At 37.4% G+C, this 23,980-nt stretch overlaps 2 protein-coding genes across 5 annotated transcripts; both read right to left on the bottom strand.

Annotated features, from left to right (window-relative positions):
* Nucleotides 1–800: 800 nt before the first annotated feature.
* porb (P450 (cytochrome) oxidoreductase b) lies at nt 801–18,680 on the bottom strand. 4 transcript variants are annotated; one of them, XM_026292701.1, is made up of 17 exons: nt 18,574–18,648; nt 17,841–17,879; nt 15,442–15,629; nt 9,187–9,235; nt 8,412–8,540; nt 7,785–7,937; nt 6,575–6,699; nt 5,972–6,061; nt 5,461–5,559; nt 5,071–5,187; nt 4,861–4,979; nt 4,332–4,513; nt 4,052–4,201; nt 3,663–3,930; nt 3,029–3,174; nt 2,610–2,695; nt 801–2,366 (listed from the first exon to the last, which is right to left on the bottom strand). In XM_026292701.1, exons 3-17 carry the CDS (start codon nt 15,618–15,620, stop codon nt 2,222–2,224), a joined length of 2,037 nt encoding a protein of 678 aa, XP_026148486.1. In that variant the 5' UTR covers nt 15,621–15,629; nt 17,841–17,879; nt 18,574–18,648; the 3' UTR covers nt 801–2,221. The 4 variants fall into 4 exon arrangements, with proteins under 4 accessions (XP_026148486.1, XP_026148504.1, XP_026148496.1 ...); XM_026292719.1 differs by having other exon boundaries at nt 17,841–17,864; nt 18,574–18,627; XM_026292711.1 differs by lacking the exon at nt 17,841–17,879 and having other exon boundaries at nt 18,574–18,680.
* Nucleotides 18,681–19,696: 1,016 nt separating this feature from the next.
* tmem120ab (transmembrane protein 120Ab) lies at nt 19,697–23,969 on the bottom strand. The gene is made up of 13 exons (XM_026292737.2): nt 23,213–23,969; nt 23,040–23,130; nt 22,704–22,822; nt 22,459–22,575; nt 22,309–22,368; nt 22,058–22,153; nt 21,849–21,938; nt 21,551–21,616; nt 21,326–21,387; nt 21,148–21,240; nt 20,794–20,858; nt 20,469–20,537; nt 19,697–19,999 (listed from the first exon to the last, which is right to left on the bottom strand). The coding sequence occupies exons 2-13, from the start codon at nt 23,106–23,108 to the stop codon at nt 19,886–19,888; spliced, it is 1,020 nt and encodes a 339-aa protein (XP_026148522.1). The 5' UTR covers nt 23,109–23,130; nt 23,213–23,969; the 3' UTR covers nt 19,697–19,885.
* Nucleotides 23,970–23,980: the final 11 nt, after the last annotated feature.

Genomic DNA, 23,980 nt, shown 5'->3' with positions numbered 1-23,980 from the left:
CTCGTTTCAAACCCAAGTCTCACTATCGCCACCTACTGCTGCAGCTCGTCAATGACAACATTCCATCTAATTTTAGGTTAAATTGGTGTTTAAAACATTTTTTAGAGACATATAAATATTCGATATAGTGGAATGTCTAATATTTTATCGACATGTTACAGTACTTTAACCTGTTATAATTTTGTCATCAAATTTTTTTGACGAGACGTATTCCTTGATGGCATATTCTTCAACTAAATAAGCAACATTTGAAAAGAGCAATTTGTCCAAAAACATGTATGTCAGGTTGATTGGTGACTCTAAATTTCTCATAGGAGTGAGTGTGAGTGTGTGAGGTTGTTTGTCTCTATGTGGCCCTGTGATGGACTGGTGACCTGTCCAGGGTGTACCCCTGCCTTTCACCCAAAGAGAGCTGGGCTAAACGGATAGAGATGATATTTAGAGATGATGGGTTGCATAGTTTATTTCATGTGTTAAGGTCCAATCTGTAAAATGAAATGAAAGCTTTTGTAATCTCATCACTAGATGCCACTGACTGCAACCTTCTGAGTACCCTACTAAAACCCCACCCCACTATTTCCAGGTGCAAGGGAGGCTACAGTGGCTTTAATATAAACCTGATTCCCTGTCTAGAGCACCAAAGGAAGTGTAAAATATTAACATTAAATGAAATTAAATGCATCAAAAATAGAAATACCTGCAGGATATTATTAGTTTGCAAGCTGTTGGAACACCAGTGCTACTCCAGTGTTTCAATGTTGTGAGTTTAACATGTAATTACAAACAAAGACATTAACCCAACAAATTATAGCAATTTTATTCATTTAAAAAAAAATGCCCAAATACAATCAAATAATTACATCATAAAGTAAAATTAAAAAAAGTGACAGAGCTGGTTAAAGTGTCTCAGCTAAATTTGCCTTTCTATGAAAATTTAGCATGAAAGAAAACATGTTAAAAAGGAAAAGTGACATCAGGTTTTCAATGTTAACTTGAAACGTAAGGCAGTGTTGAAAAGGCACAGACTGCACTTCAGCTGAGTCGCTGACGTTCTCAAACTCCCAACATTCACACTAAAGTATTGGCATGAGTAATGACAGACTGCATATGTGATCAGACAAAAAAAAAACTAAACTGACAGTTTCACCATTCGGGAAGCCAACAAATGCATATAATCATGTTTTTTTTCCATAAATTATCTACTTTGCTTCACATCTCTGCACATTTTATGCATAAAAGGCAAAATCCCTTGTGAAAGCAAAGTTAAGTGTTATTGTACCTATAATGGCAGCTTGTTACACCAAACATTTTCCTCAGAATTTTCACAATGCTTAAAAACAACATGTATTGTAAGTACATTTAAAAGTACTAGATCAGCTCTGAGAGTAACTAAAGTCTGCACCATATCTAAAATCCCTCTCAGAACTGGGGCTGCAACAGAAACACACTGCACTCAACATATTCACTTAGATGTATGATATAATATCTGCTCTGGTGTTACAGCTACAGTCTGTTAATCAGTTTGATGAAAGTAACAAACATCACAAGATGTCAAACTGAATAACCTTCCTAAGGGTTCAACTTCATGTTCACAGTGGAGTTATATTATGTACAATTAGAGGCTGGGATCAGTGTGTCCTTATCCCACTAAAACAGTTTCTCTACTTTGAGTCACCATCAATTTAAGAACCTGTACAGCCATACAGATGCACTTAGTTTTAATGTGGTATGAAAATGTGTAAAAAATTAAATCTGAAATGAACATTACTCTTGGCTGCATTTACGTGTCAACATGTTTCATTTCATCAAGATAGAAGGTTCCTACATCTAATCCTCAAAACCCAAAGCTGCAGTCAACACCCAATTACACAAATGTATTCATTCATATCTCCTTAATGGTTTCTGGAAACCAGACTGGTTAACTTGTTTGGTCTGAGACCACAGTTCAAGTTAGGACGCCAGCAGATCCAGGCTGGTGGTCCAGGTACATAATATAGCACACATAAGTAGGAACTATAGATTGAAATTTCTGACTGGGTTTATTAAATCCTGCTGAGGTAGGGTTTGCCTCATGATTTTACACTTACTGTAGCTTTCACAAACCAGGTGAGTATAAACAACTGTTTACTGCTTTTGAGAATCAGTCCTCATAAAACAAAACAAAATAGAAAAGTTAAAACCACCACTTGAGTAGTGAGAGTGAGGTTGGGTTTGAAACACTTTAACTCCAGACATCTTGTGAGTAGCGTCCCTTGGTCATCAGTTTCTTGATGTAATCTGTAGCCTGGGTACGCGTCATGCCTCCGAGCTCTTCTGCAATGTCGTGGAAGGCCGCCTGCACGTCCTTGGCCATGTTCCTTGCATCTCTAAACCAGGAAAGAGATTGCTTTAGGTGTCTGGCTGTCATGGTTACAGGTTTTTTTTTTTTTTTTTTAAATAACCTACATTTCAGGGTGTCCAAGAAGACATTTCAGTTTAATGAAAAATAGTGATATCAGCCAACAACAGCAGTCACAACTTAAACTCAAGGATGAAAGTCAGTACCGTTTCATTAAATGGATGCAACGACATGACAGTAAGTATTCATTTATTGCAAATGATTGAATTACCCGCAGATGTAGATATGAGCGTTGTCTGAGTGAATCAGATTCCATATGTGTTCTTTATTTTTCTTCAGGAGATGCTGTACATACACCTTTATTTTAGAGAATGAAAGAAAATATTCTAGGTGTAATTGGTTTACAAGCTCAAATTCCACACACAGACACAAATAATATACAGTATTCTCTACACTTATATTCACATTAATTGTGGCTTGTTTAACAGAGATCTGACTGACTTATTCCTTTAAATAACTTAAAGATTACATTTTTTATTGTGCACAATATCATTAACAGCCACTGGGTGTCCCATTTGCTACATTATACAATTAGGTTTTGCTGTGATAGTTTCAGCTCACACTTTTATGCTGTACAGTAGATGGCCTAGTTGAAGTAGTTGGTTTAATATGGAAAATAGATGGCTGTACCTTTTGCTCCTGGTCTCTGGAGAAAGCAACATTAAGCTGCGTCAGGACCCCATTGCTCTCTGCTTCCTCCAGCTCCTCCTGGTAGATATAATCCTCATTCTTATGTCTGCAGCCAAAAAACATCACCGTCTCTCCAACCTCCTTTCCTGTGAAGAAAAATGAAAACATTGGTTATTTCCCATGTGCTGATTTTTGTATTCTTTCTTTTAGGCTATAAATACATCAAGTCACTGTTGGACCTAATCAGTCACAGACTTTGTGTTTTCGAGTCTAATTAATAGTAAGCACACTCACAATTTGACTTAAAGCAACCTAATTTGCTTAGACTAAGTGTCTATTCAGTGATGTGGGCTATATTCACTGTGCAACTGGTCTGAATAGGCCAACATGCACAAAAAGAACGGTCAGACTTGGCTTTTATGTTTACGTGTTTTCACGGAAAACAGCAATGCTAACTTGTATCCCAACACTGTTCTTAATTTTTCATCAGCTGTGGTGTAGCCAATGAAAGAAAAAGACGAGTCATGGTCTTCCACCTCCCTTTTCTTTTCTTGTGATAAGATAGGAGACAAGGTGAAGTCAAACAAACAAACAAACAAAAACACAGACCCATGCCCACAGTGTCTGTAAATACCTTGCTGTTTGAGCCAGCCCCTCTCTTGGATGAAGCCCATGAAGGGAGCGATTCCTGTCCCAGGGCCAATCATGATCACTGGGTTGGTGGCTTTGAAGGGCAGGCGGAACTGAGACTTGCGGATGTACATGGGAACGGTGGATTTGTGGCCATTGTCTGTGACCAGTTTGTTCTTCAGCCAGTTGGTGGCAACTCCCTTGTTGATGCGGCCAGTCTTGGTTTCGTATTCCACCACTACGGCACAGATGTGGATGCTGTTGGGGTGCACCTAAGGGGCAGAAGAGAGCTACTAACAACCCACTCTTATAATACACAGATTAAAAGAATTAAAAGATATGCCATGCTTTTCTTTTCCCAGCCCTTCCTGGGTGATTTAAACAGAGAATTACCTTTGAGGAGGAGGCAATGGAATAATAGCGAGCCTGGAGACGAGGTAGAAGCTCACACAGGTGGTCAATGGGAGGCCGCAAAGATGGCATATCCTCCAGGATGGCGAGGATGTTTCTACTGGCATCCAACACCCAACTCTGGTAAAGTGCCTGTAGAGAGGCAGCAACAGAAAGACAATAACGTACAACAGGTGAGAAATAGTTGAAAAGACATCACAAGTACACAGTCAGTATTTTTCATAACACCACCACCAGTGAATCTTTACCACCCCTGACAGACCTTGCCCTCAGGTGAGGAGGAGGCCATCTTGCGCATGTTCTCCTGGTCTTTGGGGTCAGAGGCGTACTGTGCCAGCTCGTAGAGGACGTTGGTGCGAGGAGGATGTGTGATGTCCAGGTAGTGAGTGAGGGCCATGCGGTAGGTGGTGGGACAAGGGAAAGGGTGCTTCTTGTTGGACTCCTCTGAAAAACACAAACTTTATTTTTGGCCCATTCCTCAAAATTTAAAAACTACAAATTGTTCAAGTGTTATTTTGTAGTAAGCATTTCATTGTTGGATGCATTCAATTTAATTTCCTTTAAATGTTGACTCTGAACAGAAGTTGCCTTAATTGTCACTTATGTAACAACCAAGCCTATCTGATGACGTCCATCTAATTCATAACACAAGTCTACACTCCATATTACAGCAATAATATCTAATTGCAGTAATATAACCTTTGGGACTATCTGGATCGTAAGGATTTTGTGAGACATTTGAGGGACAAGATAGGGACAAGTCAAGGTGCTTCGGGTTTTCAATGCCATACCATCAAGGTTGTTGAGAGAGATAACCACATCAAGGTCCACTCCAAGGATTTGTCCCAGCTTGTTCACCAATGCAGCTTCATTTGTAGGAAAAACAGCAACATGATCTCCTGACTCATATCTAAAATCACAGAATGTGAAAAAAAATGACACTTTGACCTTGATTCATGAAACCTTAAAACAAAACAATCAGAGCATCCAAACAGTCTTACCTGATCTTAGAGCCTGTTATGTCTAGCTCCAGGTGCATAAGATGTCTATCACCACCTTTGTTGAGTCTGCGGTTGACAGTAACTGCAGCCAAGAAAGGGTTTTTCGAATCAAAGGGCCTATAAATAAAGAATAAATGCACCACTTAAATGTAAAAAAAGCAGCTCCAAAGAAAAAAGAAAAAAAGAAAAGAAGTGATTTTCCAGGGATTACTCAAACTTTAAGGTTTGATTACAAAAGCTGCAGAAATATGCTTCTGTGTCCACTAGGGGGCAGAAAGCTTTATTAATTTTTTGGTTAGAAATGTAGGTGAATTGTGAGCAATGTCTGAGCAAACAGCAGTTTAATGATGAAGGACTTCTGGTGACTAGTGGCTCTACTACAGTACTTACGGCTTTTGGATCTCAAAGCTCTTCAGGCGGCCAATCTCTCCTGTGTACACTTTGTTCATGTTGATGTCTGTGTGCACCTTCAGCTCGTACTGTCGTATACTGTCAGGGAAAATAATTTGTAGTTAGCCACTTCATACACTACGTATATATAGTACCATCTATCCTATAAGGGAAACCAAATAACAATTGGTGTTCTGAAGGAGGTTTGTGCATTGCTCACTTGTAGCAGGGTTTCACATACAGATGGGTGAGGCTCATCATGTAAACCAGATATGGCCTGATTCATATTGCATGTCAATCAAAATAAACTTTGCCTTTTTACTAGTATCTGTTAAAAATAGTGCTTTTCCAGTAAAATCATTTGATGGACCATTTGATGGATGTTCATGCATGGACATTATGGCCAAAATAACTGGTAAGATGAGTAAAAAAGGTAAACAAGACCAGTTAATACAAATACTGAAAAAACAATGTAAACAAATAATAAACATATGTGAAATGATGAATGCACCTTGATTCTTCTCCTAAGGCTTCCACTCCAAAGTGCTCGCAGACAGCCGGCCAAAACTGTTCTCTCCAAGAAATGAAGTCCTCTTCCAGACTGAAAAACAAAACCAGGACGTTTCAATTAACATTTGTTCAAAGGAGCTGACTAAACCAGAAGTTTTATTTACAACAACAATGGGTTGTCCCACCCACTGAAAATAAAAAGCTCTCCTGACACACTGCAATTTTCAATACATCTCAGAACTGAATCTAGACATACTGGGCTTTTAACAGGTTTGGGGCTAAAAGGAAAACGTATAGTTAATCCCTCAGTTTAAATCATGACACATCTTGTGTGCATTTGTCCTGGCTTGAAAGACCCACTTGGCTCCCAGTTCTTCCATACAACATTCAAAAAGTATTGGGGTAATCCACTAAGGGCATAATACATTTAGTAAGATTCACACCATACTGGATTTCAACAGTTTGAGTGTGCTAAAAGAAGCTGACACCCAGGTTCAGCTGTCTAACATGTAGTTAAAGGATAACTGATTGTGGTGCTCCACACCTGGAGAAAACTGAGGTCAGTATTTTGTTTTTAGGCTCAGAGCATTGATCACTCACTTACTTGCCATCATCATCTCCCAAACCAAGATCAAAAATGCGCTTGGCTCCCAGTTCTTCAAGTCTTTTGTCAACATATTTTCCCATTGCATTGTAGTGTTCATATGTCTTGTTGCCCAGAGCAAATACCTAAAGGACAGAACAGAATCTGTCAGTGATCATTGCTAAATGCAACAAGTTAAACTGGAACTGAGAGAACATAAAGTTTAGGTTTTCAGTTTTTTAGCAGTAGTTGCTAACAAGTAACCAAAAAAGTGATCTCTTGTTGTAAGTCAGTTAACCAGTGCAGATGTTTAATGGTGAACATTATCAAAATGTTGTCATTAGGCATCATGTGTTTTATTCTACTAAAATACAGAATGAAATCAAAGTGCCATACTGAATAATGCCTTACAGGAGAAGTTAAAAAGGTTAAGTAGTCAGGTGATAAAGACCACAAAAAAAAAAAAAAAGGATGAAACTGTGCCCAAGAATTTACCGATACAGGGCCAGGGATGCTGCACCCCAGTAAAGGCACACACGTCCACACAGACCAAACAGTTCATTAAACAAGTAATGCATATCCAGCCTGCAGATGCCAGTAGTGCAAGCCAGCTATTCAAATGTCCACATAACATTATCTGTAGAAAATGTCAAATCATTTTCATTCTTTAAAAGCTGAATGACCTTCTCATTGTTATAGTGGGAAGGTGAACAGAAGCAAAACAGAATGCATGCAATGAAAAAACTAGACATTCATCCATATAAATACTGTTAGATCAACTCAGTTCATATGATTTTAACTTGGCAAAATCTACTTGTGATCACAGTAAACTACAGCGGCAATAAAGAGCAGTTTAATCAACTGGTTGATCAGCAACCATTTGAAAAAAAAAAAAAAAAAAAAAATCAATAATTTAGGTAATTCTTTAGAGAAAATGCCAGTTGCTAGAGGGCTTAATGTTATGAATTACCAGAACAAATAGCTTTTGTGTCTTAATCAATAAACTAGGAAAATAACTGATAGATCAATGACACACACAAAAGTAAAACATAATGCACCACAATGTGTGGCCACTGACACGAAGCATTTTGCTGGCCCTTTTTGTGCTTTGTGTTGTGCCTAATAAACTGGAATTATATTATCCTCTGTTTACTAAGATGTATTCATGACAAGTCCCAGGGTTTCTGCAAATTTGTCAGCTTTACAACAAAACTGGAGCATAAAGACTCACAGTGTAGTTTAGTCCAGACAGGTCTTCATCATCATTTTCCTGCAGCCAGTCATAGAAGTCCTGGGCGTTATCTGTTGGGTCTCCCTCACCATATGTGGCCATGCAAAATATGGCAAGGGAGTTTTTAATCTCGGACAGACGGGAAAGTTCCCCCTAGAACATAAGACAACAGAATTGCAGACAGTGAGTGCTGAAGGAATAACTGTTTTAAGAAAGTTTTGTCTGATCAGTTGTATCAAGAGCTGCACTGTCAGCAAACCTGGATGCTTTTACAAACTGTATGCCGTCCAAATCAAAGTGTATTATCTCTGTCTATACTGGTTACTGGTGTGTTGCAACACATTCTCAAACAAAGTCTGAACTCATAATAGTGTGCACTTTGTATTATTGTGAATGAAATAACATTTTGATATGAGTGTGCGCTGTCCCCGGGTATTTTCAGACTCACTAGTCTGGTCTTGCTTAATTACTGCATAATGAATTTATTATACAAATGATAGATTTTTCCCCTGGCAGCTATTATAAACTGTTAATGGGTTTCTGCTCTTTCATCATCCTCAAGCATAAGAAGGACTTCTGTCAATTTTAACCTTGTAGTTTGTATGTTGTACCATCATGGCAACTTACCATGTCATACTCCTCTGGATCGGCAGCCATTCCTTTCATGCCATAACGCTGAGCGTCTTTGGAGAGCCTGTTAGCAAATTCTTCTGCTGTGCCCGTCTGTGAGCCGTAGAACACAATGATGTTCTTGCTCTGTTTACAAATTGACAGAAAACCATTTACATGTAGCATGTAAAAGCTACCTACCAAAAGTATAAATAAAGACTTACAGCTTTGGGTTCAAATTACACCTTTCTCCAACGTAGCTTCTCTTTACATAAACACTACCGTCTGTATATGCATTTATGAGACTTGCATTTTATTTTCTTGTCTACAATGATGCTGTGATAATTCATAAAGAAAAACAGTCAAACTTAAATAGTGCTGCAGACCAAAGTTCTTCTCTACAACCAACATGGTATCCAAACTATTTGCTGCAAAACCACATGATTCAAAGCCAAGGCTTTTTTTCTTCAAGGCTGGCTTGAAAACAGAGGAACATCAAAATCAAAACAAATGTAAAACCACAGACATTACCAGAGACCACTAGAGACATATCATATTAATATTTGTTATTCATAGAGGAGAAGGGGAGGAAAAGTAATTTTACTGAATCTTGATTCTAAACTGTGGGCTGCAAGCTGACGGGGGGGAAAAAAAAAAAAAAACTAAACTGACTAAAACATAGTAATTGGGGAAGATATCTTCAAGGTTAAAAACTGAGTAACAGCAACAAAACTACTCTTGGAGAATGTAAGAACATTATTGTTTAAGGAGACTGAGTTATTGTTAAACTTACTGTTTTCTTCATTTTCTCAATAAAACTTGTGTCTCTTGTGGTGGGTGCTCTGAAAAAAACAAACAAAAAAAAAACCCAGATTTGACTTGTAAATAAATAATTTCAGACTAAACACAGACACAATTTGACTTTTAACATGACTATTGTCCACCTGCAGTGACAGCCGTGGAAAATACTGTATACATGAATTCAAGTAGAAAACACTTTTCAAGGTAGTCACATAATTTGAGTATTTTAATAACCTGAGGTCACAATTGTCAACGCATTGACCAATATAAATTTGAGTTACAATCAATAACACATTGCGACTGATTTAATAATTAAAAAATAAATAAACAGGACTATTTGGGGAGAGGATTGTCAGCTGATCATAACTTATTGCCCGACAGAACTCAAAAATATTACTGATGTAAACAAACCCATAATCAGCATTAGAAAAGCATTTATGTAACAGTTTACATCACATAGCACTTCTTTAACACACCAGAAACATTTAAATAATGCTTTATAACATACTATAGCCACAATTGTTAAACACTGTACATTAATAAAAAATTGTTTATATTAGAGTTTTAATTATTTATTTTTTTCACTTATATATAAAAGCTGGGGGAAATAATGACTAATAATTTAAATAGCACACTTAAGGTTTGAAGTAAAACTAAAAAAGGTCAATTAAAATGATTTCCTCTACAAATGACTGCAGTTCCTTTAGAAAGAAGTGAAGACTTTTTCAGTCAAACACTGTTCAGTGGGTTTAACTACTTAATTATTTTCTATGTAAAAGGTCCCAAGACAGTTAAAGCAGAGCAAGATTATAAGTCTACATTTTCATTTATTGACTATATCCTCATTAATAGTGGGCTATTAAGCCACATTGCCCAGTCCTACAACAAAGCATGATATGAAAAAATTTTAAACAATCAGCATCTAAATAAATGTTTAGCACCAACTCTTGGGCAATATGCTCAAATTTCCTAGATTGTAAGTTCCATTCTTACAACATGCAGTAGCAGAGTGGTGACTCAGCAGCCACTTAACAACAGTCATGGTAACTCTGTCTACAAGCACGTATTGAGCATGAGTATATTTTCTGCAATTTGATATCAGATGAGAGGGAAAATACATAATCATCACAGATTTATAAGCTTGATTCAGATGTATTTACAAGAGAACTGATCAAAACATCAGTGTGTAAAAGGGATACAAAACCCATAATTTATTATTGAAGCAAATAAAAGGCAAAGGCGCTTCATCCCGGATCAAAGTGGACAGCTGCAACTCAATGAATCAAAAGGCTATACACAACTACAAGCAGAATTAGTAATGTTACATGAATATATTTCCATTTTTCACTATACAGAGATACAAGAAAGAAAGAAAGTTAATGTTAATTTGCTGAAAATGATCTGGGCTATAAAACAGATACCAGACATATAGAACAAATTTACCTGTTGTCTATACAGTGTTTAGTATAAAGGTATAATACACCAAGAGCATCTGATTCCATTTAGTCACTAACACAGAGTTAGTGAAAGACGCTATGAAACCCTCGAGGAACAGCAGTGGGCGGGCATATGGGGTCGATGCCTTAAAAACAGGCCCCCTGTGGTGAACGCGTCTCAGTCTGAAGCAAAGTGTAAATTCCTGATTGAAATTTGAAACAAGCCTTTGCCTCCAAGCTGAAGCATTCCTGATGCCTTTAACAGGAAGTCTGAGGTGTTATCAGCCCACTGGCTCCACAGCCACTTAAAAGTGAGAGGGCTTTTTTGTGCATCATTAAAAAAAACAGCAGCATTAGTGGGGACTATGCAGTACCTGAATACTGTGACAACAAATGCAAGTATCTTGGAGCATGTGAAAAATGAAGCATAAGTTGACAAGGAGAGTTGACAACACAACAATGCTGTGACAGTAGCTGAAACTGACTAACATTATGCAAAGCAGATGAAGTTGTATTTGCAGCTGTTTTTCAATGTTAGTATCCCTTTAACATGAATAAAGTAAAAAGCTAGGACTGCAAGCTGAACTCAAGAAGTAACATTTTTATTGAGGAAGTACTTAAATGCCAAGTAGCCTTTGAGAATTCAGCCCATTTGCACGTCCTCTTAAGTATCTTTTCCTTTCAGCAAATGCTTGAGTCCAACATTAAAACAAACCTGTGCTTTTAGTCATTTGAACTATTTACAGTCTAGTCCAAATACCCAGAGATCATCCTCTATGCAGCAGCTAAAGCCTTTTCAAACAATCACACCGAGTCAGTTCAGTTTTCCCTCTGTGCAAAATGGCCAAATGCAAACATGGATGTGATTTTCATGCTACATTCAATGACACATTTTTCCATTTAGTCACACCAACTCAAACTTCATGCTATGCATGTTTACAAATTAAAATAAAACAAGGTTGGAAATGTACAACTCAATGTTGCACACAGTGTTCAACTCTGAGCTTGTCAGAAAAGGAGAACAGAAGAGCCAATGATTAAATTATGTTTGCAGTCAGATGTTATCACCCATTTTACATATTCAACTGGGAACATTGGAGGATATTTGAAACCACTATCAAACCAGTCTTTGAATAAAAAAATTAAAAAAAACATAAAATAAGTGACTACATGTTGCATGGAGTTTACTTTTGAAACAAGCCACAAGTTCAGTAGTTTCATTAGCTGTCATTCAAAAAAACCAATGTGATCTGTGCTACCAAACTACCTGATGGACTGAACAATAGCTGGTGGCAAATGTTTAGATTTCAACAAAGCATCATTAAAACACCTTACTGGGCTTTAAAGAAGCAGTAAATCAAACACGTTACTGACCTCTCAGCAGCATCTCTCCTGTCCTCTGGCAGGGAGAAGACACAGCCCATGGCATGCAGCCCTGTAGCTCACCACTGCCACTAGTACCGCTGGCCAAGCCACTCCGGGAACCACCACGCTCAAAATTAAAAGCAGGACGCCCACACTCCACAACCACAGGATGAAAAAATTAAACCAGTCCAGAAAGGCAGCCGGACATTCACAGGATTTGAAGCGCTGCCTGTCTTCACCTAAGACGCTCCAACACGATCTGAACTCCCCCTTTTCCTCTTCCGCTCTGAAGCCAGCAGCGTCTGTTCTCCACACACAGAAACTCTACTACACACACACAGCACAGCAGCCTACAAGCCCTGTCAGTGTCTGGCAACCGCTGAGGACACAATGGTGGGAAACTGACTTTCCCATAAAAAGTAGCTGAGCTGCATACCCACAGTTTTAACTCAGAGAAACACAGACTGAACCACTTTTGGCTGAAAATGCCTTCCTCCTCATCTCCGCCCCTTTTCCTCTCTAGCCTCAAAGGTGTGAGGAAAAAAAAAGTCTACAAGATCAATTCTAAGATTTTGGATGGTAATCACAGCAAGTCCTCGGTGGAGGGGGGGCAGTGCTGTGAATGGCAGTTTTTTTCTGAAGTATCCCCCGCCCCCATCCCATTGGAGGAGAGAGGGGAATGTCATTGCTATGGCAACCTCATTTATCATAAAAGGATTGCATTTGTGACATGGCCCTACGCCAATGGCAGAGCTGCTCAGCCCGCACACTCATGAAAAAGGAAAAAACAGGACAGTGGGGGAAGAAGAATTTAAAAAAGTAACCCAGGGCAAAGAAAGGTTTGCTTGTCTTTTTCCTCAACTTTCCACCTTTGCACAGGACTCAGAAAAGCAGCTTGGCTCACCTTCCACGTTTGCTCTCTGGGGAACTTTCAAAATGGGTTCAGGGCCAAAAACAAAAGCACAGGAAAGACATGGAAGACTACGCCCCCTTCGTAACAGTTAGGTAACCACTGCTCACTTTAAGGGGAGGGGAGACCAGCTTGGAGCTTGTATTGCTCCACGTTCCCTTCCTGTATTCCCGCCTTAAATAGATATAAACTCTCCCCAAAGCAAAACATGTCCTCCATGGGTCTTTCCCCGTTCTAGCCAATGTCCTGTTTTCACACAAATGGTCAGGATCTCCATTGCTCCGCATCCAAAATTGTCTCCATTCACCCAACCACATAAGGCCTCGGGCTCAGGCTGCTGCTGGCCTGTAGCTTTATCCTGGTGACCAAAGAAATTGTATTGTGGTTGGGAAGGGAGTGAAAATGTGGCCAGTGGAGAGTCCATTGAAATCAAGCCAAGCCTCCATCACTTCACTGATAAGTGGTGAAGGGAAGAGACAGAGGAGGGAAGGCTGGCATCAGAGGAAGAGAAGCAGTGACCAGAGAAAAAGAGATCAGGTAAGTTTGTGAGAGCAGAGCGAGGCTGTGTATAAAAAAAAAAAAAAAAAAGACGAGGAGAAAAAAACAAAACAAAGGTTGCTACTAGTGGAACATTTACAAGAGGTTTAAGCCACGCACTCTCACATACTTGTCATGGGACCCTGCAATGACAACACTGACACAGTGAAACCAAAGAAAGATTAAAAAGTGTTTCTCTCCAGCAGTTTTTGTGTTTTAAGATACAGGCGGAGCACTGGGAGTATACACACTTACATTCTTCAATGTAAAGGACTATAAGTACTGTACAATGAGGGAAACATATACAGCTGACAACTATTTTGATAACTGAATTAGTAATTGAAATCACCTGATGGTTTTTTTTAGCATTTGGAAAAAAAACAAAAAAAGAAGCTGCTTTAAACTGAATTATAACTATAACAATTTTTCACTATTTGCTGACATTTTAGAGTCAAAATGATGAATCAACTAGTCAAGAAAATAACTGGCAGCCATAAAAACTTTAACCATTAAACAGAAGCATATAAACCAGACACTCCCTTGAAAGTGTTCAGGTAAAGAACATGTCTCACGTAACTCCATGTGAATACTTTTTTATAGCTTTTTACACAAATTATGCAAGAGTCACTTGATCTCCAATGAGGAACAAAATATGGTTCTAGTTTTTATTTTACATTACATAACAAATGTCAATTTCCAACACCATTTACCAACAATAAACCCATGAAAACAAAAACCTGTATAAACATACAGATCACTAGCATCATTGAAAGCCTGGCTTAAGAAAAGAGTCAAGTCATTTTGGCAAGCAAACATGATAAGGAGCTGAGGTCAGCAAGGCTAATGTGAATGAAATTCCCCTCACAGAAGGTCACGTCTGTGGGACAAAAGCTGAACTGAAAGCAATGATTTCACACTTTCAGTGTCACAAATCGTCTGTGTGACAAAGTGTACATAGTGTGTCTTTCTGTGCTTTTTTTTAACCACACTAAAACCAAGTCCATCCACTGGATATCTATAGCCTGTTAGTCAAGAAATTCAAGGTGCTATAGGTGTAACATGGCAGCAAAGGAAGTGGCATAGGTTACTGCTAAATATGCAACTGAGGTAAATTAACAATAATAGTGATTCCTAAAAGCAAACATATGACCCAAGCCTGTCCCTCTAGGTGAGCCTGTTAAATATGTGTTAATACATATTTATAATGAGGTTTCCAGACCCCTCAGGTCTTCTGGGACAGGTCTACTGTGTGTTCCCAGAACCTGAACCAAACAAAGTGAAGCAGCATTCAGTTACCTCACTTGTGGAACAAACTTCCTGAACACCTGAGGTCTGCCCAAACTGTCAGCTCTTTCAAATCAGGACTGAAAACACTGTTGTTTACTGCTGCTTTCAAATAATTGTTCATCCGTGTTTTCTTAATGTGCTTTTACATCTTATTTTAATTTACTTTATTTGATTTAAATTTATTTTATGTTAAATGTCTTTGTTTTTAGATGATCTTTTCCATACTTTTATTGTAATTACATGCCTTGTAAAGAACTTTGAATTGCGTAGTGTATGAACAGTGCTATACAAATAAATTTGCCTTGCCTTATAATGATTACAATATGGCTGACTGGAGGACGTGCTTAGAAGCATGGCTAAATTCTACAGAAAAGAGTAATGATGCAGAGAAATGCAATCCCTACATGAAAATAACAATGAAACCAAGAAAATCATTTTTATTTCATTACATGAGTTATTCCAACAACCTTTTTGAGTATTCAAAATCTGTTAAGAATAAAAGCAGCTTTTGTTGTCATGAATTGGAACAAAGATTTGATGTAACTGCATTGACACACAGAACAAGAGCCTGAACAGAATCTGTACAGTCTGCACAATAGCCAACACAGTATGAGGCAGCTTAAAGCTTTGAATTGTTTCTTAAACTTGCAGTAGTCTTCACTTCTCAAAAAAACAGTCAGATCTGAAAAACCAAGAAAGGTGAGATACTCACGGTGTGTCGAGTTTCTTAAATTCAGGGATGGGCTCAGGCTTCTTGCGGGACATGAACCAATAAATGACAAGGCCGACAATCAGGGAGAAGAGGAAGAGGTCCAGGTTGCTGAAAAGAGGCTCCTCTTCACTCATCACAGGCTCAGTGTGTGTGGTGGTCTCAGAGTCCATGTCTGACATGTTGACACGCTACAGGAGTATAGTAAGAACACAGCTATTAGACCAGTCTAACATGGAAAAACCAAAGTCAAATGTATAAAATGATCACCAAATAAAATTTTCCCAGTCCCAGCTCATGTAATTGTATAATGATTCCTCTCATGATTTTGTGCAAAATAACACAAAATGCAGAAATGAAAAGATTTATTTTTAAGATAATTAGTTGTAGTCCTGCAATTTAGAATATATATAAGTCAGAAAGACAATGTGTTTTATTTTACAATCTGTATTTTAAATACATTTAATTTCTGAGGGTAAAAGTTAAAAATTCCAACTAAACGAAACAGTGGACTCGGGCATAAAAATGGTTAAGCTGCTGCACAGAACAATATGATTGCTAACATATGTGAAAAACATTCTACATCTATAACATACAAGGGCAACTTTTGTGCAAGCATTAATGGACAAACGGCTCAAGATTTGGTTCAACATACCATATAACATTGTAAGAAATGGCTTCCAGTACATTAAAAATTTCTCATTGTGCTTCCACAACAGCAACTCTATTCACACTGAGCACGAGAGGACTTCATGTTCTGAGCTCTCAGGTTTTAATTTGGTTCAAGGACTGAAAACAAAGACATCAGCTTTTCTTTGATTCTCTAAGCAGGCTGGTAAACAATTCAAGTACACTTTGACATCTTTTTTTGCCATGGATATGTACACATTCACTCAAGCTCTACCCTGCTCACTGCTAGACCGCTGAGTCACTGATATATTAAGCAAACCACTTCAACCACCATGTACAGATGTTGCTGTGCAACAAACCCAGTCACACTGATGTCATGGCTACTGTAATACTATCAGATAAAAACCTTTCAGTCAAGACAAACAGACTGAATAAACATACCATATCAATAATACTTTCCTTAATAGACATTCTTTAATGGAACATGAGTATGTTACCATCTCCTTCTTTGTGTATAACAGTTTCTATAATGAGATAATGAGCTACAATAGGTGATCATCTGCAAATAAAGCCAACATTTCAAACAAAGGCAAACAATTCACTGAAGATTGGGGTTTTTGATAGTAGCTACTTGATAATAGCTACAAAGCAGATTTTTGTTGTTGCCCATTATTCATATATTATGTGCATAACCACACAAACATTTTGGATGACTTGTATGTACTAAGGATATTTTATAGTTGTAAAAGACTCAGGGCTTTTTGGTTGACAAACTATGTAACAGCAAAACTTTTATTAATGTAATTAGAGGTTGTCTATTAGGAGAGAAATTTAATGGAGATTTGGGAGCATTAGGTGCTTGACAAAATCTTAGCCTCTCATTTGCCAAATTATTAGGTTCACCTACCTACCACCCTGAAATAAAGTCTTCTTTTATAAAAGATACTGTCCCTTTTTTAACTGATATTGAACAGTTTTTATAGTCCTATGATCTGCCTTAAACAGGCAACATGGCTGAAACTGCTTTCAAAATGGGTTGTTATAGTAAACCAGATTTAGATCGAGAATATTGAAATATATGTTTGTTGGTACCTAATAAGATGCCAATTGATGTTAAGTCTGACCACCAAAGAAAAACAAGCACCAAGCTAAAATGCTGGTGAAAAACTACATCACTTAAGCAATTAGTGCATCCTGTCCATTGTGATATAGTCTCCATGCTATCACCCAGTGGGGTCAATTAGTAACTGAAAAAACAAGTATGTTGTATATACAGACTACAATGTGTCACAGAGTCAGAAATTCTGTGATAACAGGAAAATAATAACTTGACTACACAAAACACAGGCAAATTTTACTTATTTCACCAAATACAAATTAAGTTATTATATGTCTCTCATTGTTTTTACATAGTGGCTTAAGCTCAATAGATGACAGGATGGAAGCCACTAAATATTCTGTTAACTGAATGTAAGAAAATTAATCAACAGCAACTATTTATTATGGTTATTTGTAAAGCAAAAATTCCAAACACTCTTTGGTTCCAGAGTGAGGGTTTTTTGTATTTCGTTGCCATAAATATGACGTATTTAGAGGAATATTTGGACTGTTCGTTAAATGAAAGAATCTGAATACATGTGACATTTTATAGACAAAACAATCAAGAAAATAACCTGTAGATCCATAAAGAAAGTGAATGTGTGGTGCATCCCTAAAAAACAAAAACATTAAAGTGGTGGCTATTCCTGATAAGAGGAATATCTGAAGTTTACCTTTGTGATGTTTTGCCTTCAGGCCTGGAAGAAGAGGAGCTGAAATAAGAGACTGTTTTTAAAAGCTGCCACCTCTGACACAGTGAGTACAGTCCCACACCTGTGTCCCGTGTCCCACACCTGTGTCCCGTGTCCCACACCTGTGTCCCGTGTCCCACACCTGTCACTGACTAACATTCATTCAAAATTACGTGAGGCTTTTTGTTGGCCGCCACGTTAGTAGACCTTAAAATAACCTTTAATGGCAGTAATCTCAGCTATTTAAAATGATAGATAATCAGACATGGGTGAGGTTCGTTGAAGTTCAATCTGACAGCCAACCTCTTCTGCTTAAAGCAAATAATTATGTAACGGGTAGATATCCACACCGGTTTCCACCAGGGCTGAAACTAGGGCCCTGTCTATTCCCTGGAACCCTGGTTAAACACATGATATTACAATACGCTGCTAATCCAAAGTCCAAAATAACGTTTTCTAAAGTATGTCATGAGCAGAGCTTCTTAAAAGTGAGGTATTTTAAACTACATTTTAACAAAAGGACTTGAAGTGAGTTTCAGTTTGTGTAACACTGGAGTCAGCGCTCCTCTCATGCTAAAAAGATGAATTTTCCCTCTCTGGTCAAAGTTTCTGCTTTGTGTGTGAGTCTAAAACAGCTGAAGTGTAAACGCCACAGGCTGTCACAGGCTAAAGGAAGACGTAAAACACAGAAAGTCGAGTTTACTTTAGTACCTACCTTGGGCTCTCCTCTCTCTTACAGGACTCTGCTCGACGCGGAAGGAAAGTTTACGCCATGCAGGATCAGACCAACTCTATCTTAGCGGCGGGGGAGGACTTTACCACTGTCAAGGACATATGAAGCTTATTGGGGGCGTGTTTTCTGTTCTTGAGAAATTGTAGCTGCGTGTTTTCTAGATAAATAAATCTGCTCTAGTGGTTTGCTGAGGTAATCGTGTTTATCTTTACGGTTTGCTGGCGCGTTTTATTTATTTATTTATTTATTTTTGGCTTGGACCGGTCCATAAAGGGAGTACTTGATGTCAGTGTGTACATATGGCCTGTTATAATAAATAACTGTGGAGGTGAAGCAGTCTAAGGGTCATGGCTATGTGATCCAACCACAGGGACAGACTGTAGTTCATCCCTGACATACTGAATCATCAAACCTGTCCTCAAAGTAAAGGCTGTAAATGTTCATAGTGCCAGGCCCAACAAAATGTTAGGTTTTTTGACTGCAGCAGCAGCAAAAGAAGGATTCAAATCATTCATTTTAAAAAACTCATGACACATGATAGAATTATTAAACATCTGGTGTGAACTAGGTTTGTGTTGGGAAGACTGAGGAGGGCACACATCTGTCCTAAACTTATTTTATCTTCTATTATTTTTATTTATCACATTGATCTTTTTTTACTGTCATGACGTTCACTTTCCAGCATTATGTAAAACACTTTAAATTGCCTTTGTGTACTACATGTGCTATATAAATAAACTTGCCTTGCCTTGTAAGTCTTAAGCTAAGAAAAAGTTCATGAAGCATTGATGCCAAAATGTATCTAAGGTATCAAAAGTAAATGTACTAATCTGGGACTAGCATGACCCCAGCAAGTGCTGGTGGAACGTAACTTTGCTCCAGAAAGTACTATTCAGTGAAACATTATCTAATAGATTGGCACAAACCATATACACATACACACACAAAGGGTAGTGTGCCTTTAAAAGCAGAGATTTTATTGGAGGGTATTTTTGTTCATTGATTGTGCCCATGAGAGTAATGGTCTTAATAATACAAAGATAAGAAAACAGAGGGAGAACACCATAGGAGGGAGAAATTAATTTAATGGTGATTGATTGGCCATAGCACATTTATATATATTTATATATTTATATATTTACCATGCATGTTTTGTAATTACTGCCAGCTGACCCATGAAAAGTTTCTATGATAAGTAATACTGACAGTGACAGCCATAATGATGATATGAGTTTTCATTTAAAGAGGCGCATGTGAGACATCATTTGGCAGACACCTTTTTTTTATATATGTATTACAGACTCTTTGGCTTCTGACTCCTGCTCTTGATCTTTTGACGAACCACAGCAACAGTGGTGAAGAAGTTTCCCATGAACAGAATGAGGAAGCACAAACTACACATAAAGACCTGTCATCACATGGAATATAGAGAATAACACACCAGTTAGTGAAAAAGGTCTAACTCAGTTTTATTTACTTGACCTTGATAGGGGGGATAAGGTATAGATGTAGTATTTAGAAATACTGTGGAGTTACTTTCAAATATGCACTGTAAAGAGGACTGCTTCATAGAAAAACTATGAAACTATACAGAAAAAGTACAATAGTTTTATCATTAATAGAAAACGAATGGGATAACAAACAAAACTAACACTTATTATAATGTAACACTAGAGTGTCAGTGATATTTGACAAAATATGAACACACTATTCTTGCCATACAGATCAGAACTTCTCAAGTGGTGTAAATATATAGTTTATAACTAGATGTCAATGTGAGAAAAATCTAAACAAAAAAATCAAATTAGTAGTTAAGTGTTATATAAAAGCATGAACAGGGTGAGCGAGTGAAACATGGTCACTGTGACAGGACTGACCTGCCAGTCGTTACAGTCTGGGAGCTGAGCCATTCTGAAGAGAGAGAGGCCATTGAAGAGCTGCCAGAACTACAAAACAGAAATATTTAAGGGTTTCTTACATGTAAAACTTAATGGGAATTATATGCATCTACTAAAACAAACAGAGACAAACTAAGGTTCCACCAAAATTATTAGGAACACAATGACATCAGCATATTTTATCAGCTTGCCTGCTTCAAACTATGCCAACCATGACTAAGCAAGATTTTTTTTTAAACAGATAAGCAGTCAGTTGGAAGAAAATGTCCATGTTCACATTCTCCAAGTGTCAGACAATACTCACGTGGCCAAAAAACAGGAAGGGCAAAAGAAATGTCAGTCCTTTCCACATCCAGGATTGAAATCCCTCTAAAAGAATAGATTGTAGAGAAGAGTTTGTGTTTTTTTTTTTTGTTTTTTTTTTGTTTTTTGTTTTTTTTTTTACTCCCACATCTGTTTATTTATTATTATAGATTGTAGAGAAGAGTTTGTGTTTTTTTTTTGTTTTTGTTTTTTTGTTTTTTGTTTTTACTCCCACATGTTTATTATTGTAGGCCCCAGACATGATAAACTCAAAATCTTTAAAAAAATGGCCACACGTTAAATTATGATATGTTGGGCTTGGATTTATCCATGGTGTGTTACAGTGTTATCTCACCGACGGTCAGATCCATGTTGTGTCTTTCTCCCAGGGCTCGTAGTCTGTACAGACATCCACTCTGATAATAGTATTGCAGACACTGAACAAAACCTGTGTGTTCCAGATGAAAGAAATCAGGCTTTGGTTTGGTCTGGAAAATGGAGCAATTAAGGTTTTTCAAGAACTTTGAACTTACTTTGATACAAGGAGTAGGCAAGGAACTGGTTCCTGAATGTTTTGTAAAGGTTTCCATCTGGCCTTAAGTATGAAATAGAAGAAAACAGCAATTTAATTGATATATTCTTCTCTAACCAAAACAAGTGTATATAAGAACCAGGGGCAAGTATCACATGCATTACAGCTTTACAGTTCCTTTTGTTTCTTAACTTGTTGTTTAAGGTTTTAATTTTCCTCTACTTACCATGTCAGCATTATACCAGACAAAAAAGCTGAGATATAGTGGTGAGAAACCCACCAGCCTTTGATTCTAAGACATAGGACACATTTTATTTTATTTATTATTATTTATTAGAGTTTTATATTATATTTTATTGACTTGCTCAAGAAATTACAGCTAATTAAGCAAAAAGATAACTTAAACAATTATCGGTTTCCATTATAATAATATATACAGTATATTTTAACTTAGAAATATGCATATTAAATAGAAATATAGTTAATAATAGTTTAATAAAATATACAGTGTAGGATGTGCTGACCTGGAGCCATTGGTGATGAGGATACTCTCTCTGATGGTTAAGGTACAATAGTACCACAGCAGCAGGAAATTGAGGATTGCATCAAGAAATCTACAGACGGGCAAAAGATAAGACTTGGATTATGTAAATAAACTCAATGTGACTGACAAGACTGGAGCAGCTGTTCATTATCGCAGTATGCTGTAGCTACACAAATGATGCCTCAGTACCTGTAGTTCACAAAGAAATAGCATATGAAGGAGAACAGCAGAAGGATGACTGTGAGGTACAACTTGAACTTCTCATATTCGTCTTTGTAGGCAAATCTGACAAAGATGTGATAAATTCCAGACTCAGTGTAAAACATACAAGACTTTCCAAAACTAGTGAAACGTAGAAATTCATTAAACAAAGAAACGTGCAATTTAGGGAATTAAGCAATGGCTATATGTTACCATGCAAATACAAATTTAAAGCTTACTTTGACTGCTTGCTAAGAAGAGTGATATTCACATTTCCAAGAACCAAATTGAGGTATAACCTGAAATGTGAAATCATCATGTAATGTAAGATAATAAATACATTTTATGTATTTTAATCATATTTCATTTTCTGAATAAACAGATGTCACCCATTTTCCTTCGGAAGAAAAGATTCCATTTCGAAGAAAGCATTTGGCCGCATCTTGATTTTCTCATTAATTTCAACCAAATATTTTGCATCTTCTCCTGAAGGTGCTTTGCCATATCTGATAGATGATATAAGAGAACAAGACATGTTTGTACAATTAGGACAAGTTGGCGTAGTATTGGTCAATATTTAATATTCTATTGAATAAGTACAACTATGTCCATGTAAATTTGTGTGGACACTTACTTTTTCACTACGTGTGACAGCTCCTTCACTCTTTTTCTCTGATGGGAAATGGAGGAAGAGCAGTGGTTTTGTAGTTCGGAAATTTCCTCAAGTTTCTTTAAGTACATTCTGTGTGTCTCCTGGATGATAAGAATTTGTGGTTACACTAGAAACCAATGAAACATGGTGATTACTCAATCATTTCAATATTTGAACATCTTTTTGGGAAATGGCAGACAATCTGAAGCACAACCAAGACATTTTGCATGAAACCAAGCATTAGTGATGCAGTTTTACAGGAAGTTTAATTTTTAATTAAAACATGACTGCTTTTAGTGATTTGATTCTGTTTCTTACCTGAAGTTGCTGATATTCCTCCTCCAGACATTTCCACTCCTTCAGAACATCTGTTAAGCCTTGAACCATTTTGTCAGCACTTAAACTTTCCCTGAGAGCCCAGAAACCCAGACACAGTCAAAATAAAACCCAGTCAAATGTCTCAATTATTTAACCAGAAAGAAATGACTTACACATAATGCTATGTTGCAGTATTACTCTACAGGGTGTGTATCATATCCCATGGACGGTTTATTGCATAAAGTGAACTTTGACTGGTGCAAGTGTGCAGGATTTGGACTTGGACATTGTTCTGTGGAAATTTTCTGGTTATCATATTGTTGAGTAATCAGTCACAGAGCTAAAAGTCATAGGTTATTGTTGACATGATTATGAACAATGCAAAGACTAGAGGTCTACATTTTTCCTATTTGTCATTCACCCAGTTTCCAGATGTTACTTACGTGCATATTTTAACTTTCAGCATGTTTTGCCATTCACACAGCTATACATTAGCAACATCTGGTGGACATATTAGTTAGAAACTCACCATGCCAAAGAGTCAAAGATGAAGCTTAAGCTTCTGGAATTTTATGGCCCATGTGATGCATTTGAATATTAAAAAATAATTTGAGTGGTTTGCAGTGGAAGTGCTACAGTATGTGTCCTTTTAACACTTAATAGACAGCAGCCAGATCCAGTAGTGTCTTACATTACAATTCCCTTTAATTATACTTCATAAGAAATAGTATCCCCAAAATCTGAATCTGCATGAAGGGTTACAGGAAAAAAAAAACTGCATGCTGAGGTCAGCAACACTGTAAGTTCTGACAGATTTAAAATCAATACACATTTATAGTCAATTAGACTTTATATTTCTTTTATTCTGAAATATTTGACCGGAAGAACCGTTGTTGTTGGGGTCGTTGGCGCATGCGCGTCTAGTTGACAGCAGGCGGATG

The sequence above is a fragment of the Mastacembelus armatus genome, chromosome 13 (genome assembly GCF_900324485.2).
Source record: "Mastacembelus armatus chromosome 13, fMasArm1.2, whole genome shotgun sequence".
Lineage (NCBI taxonomy): Eukaryota > Metazoa > Chordata > Actinopteri > Synbranchiformes > Mastacembelidae > Mastacembelus > Mastacembelus armatus.
The sequence above is the reverse complement of the archived record's forward strand: the minus strand, read 5'-3'. Positions and strand labels throughout refer to the sequence as shown.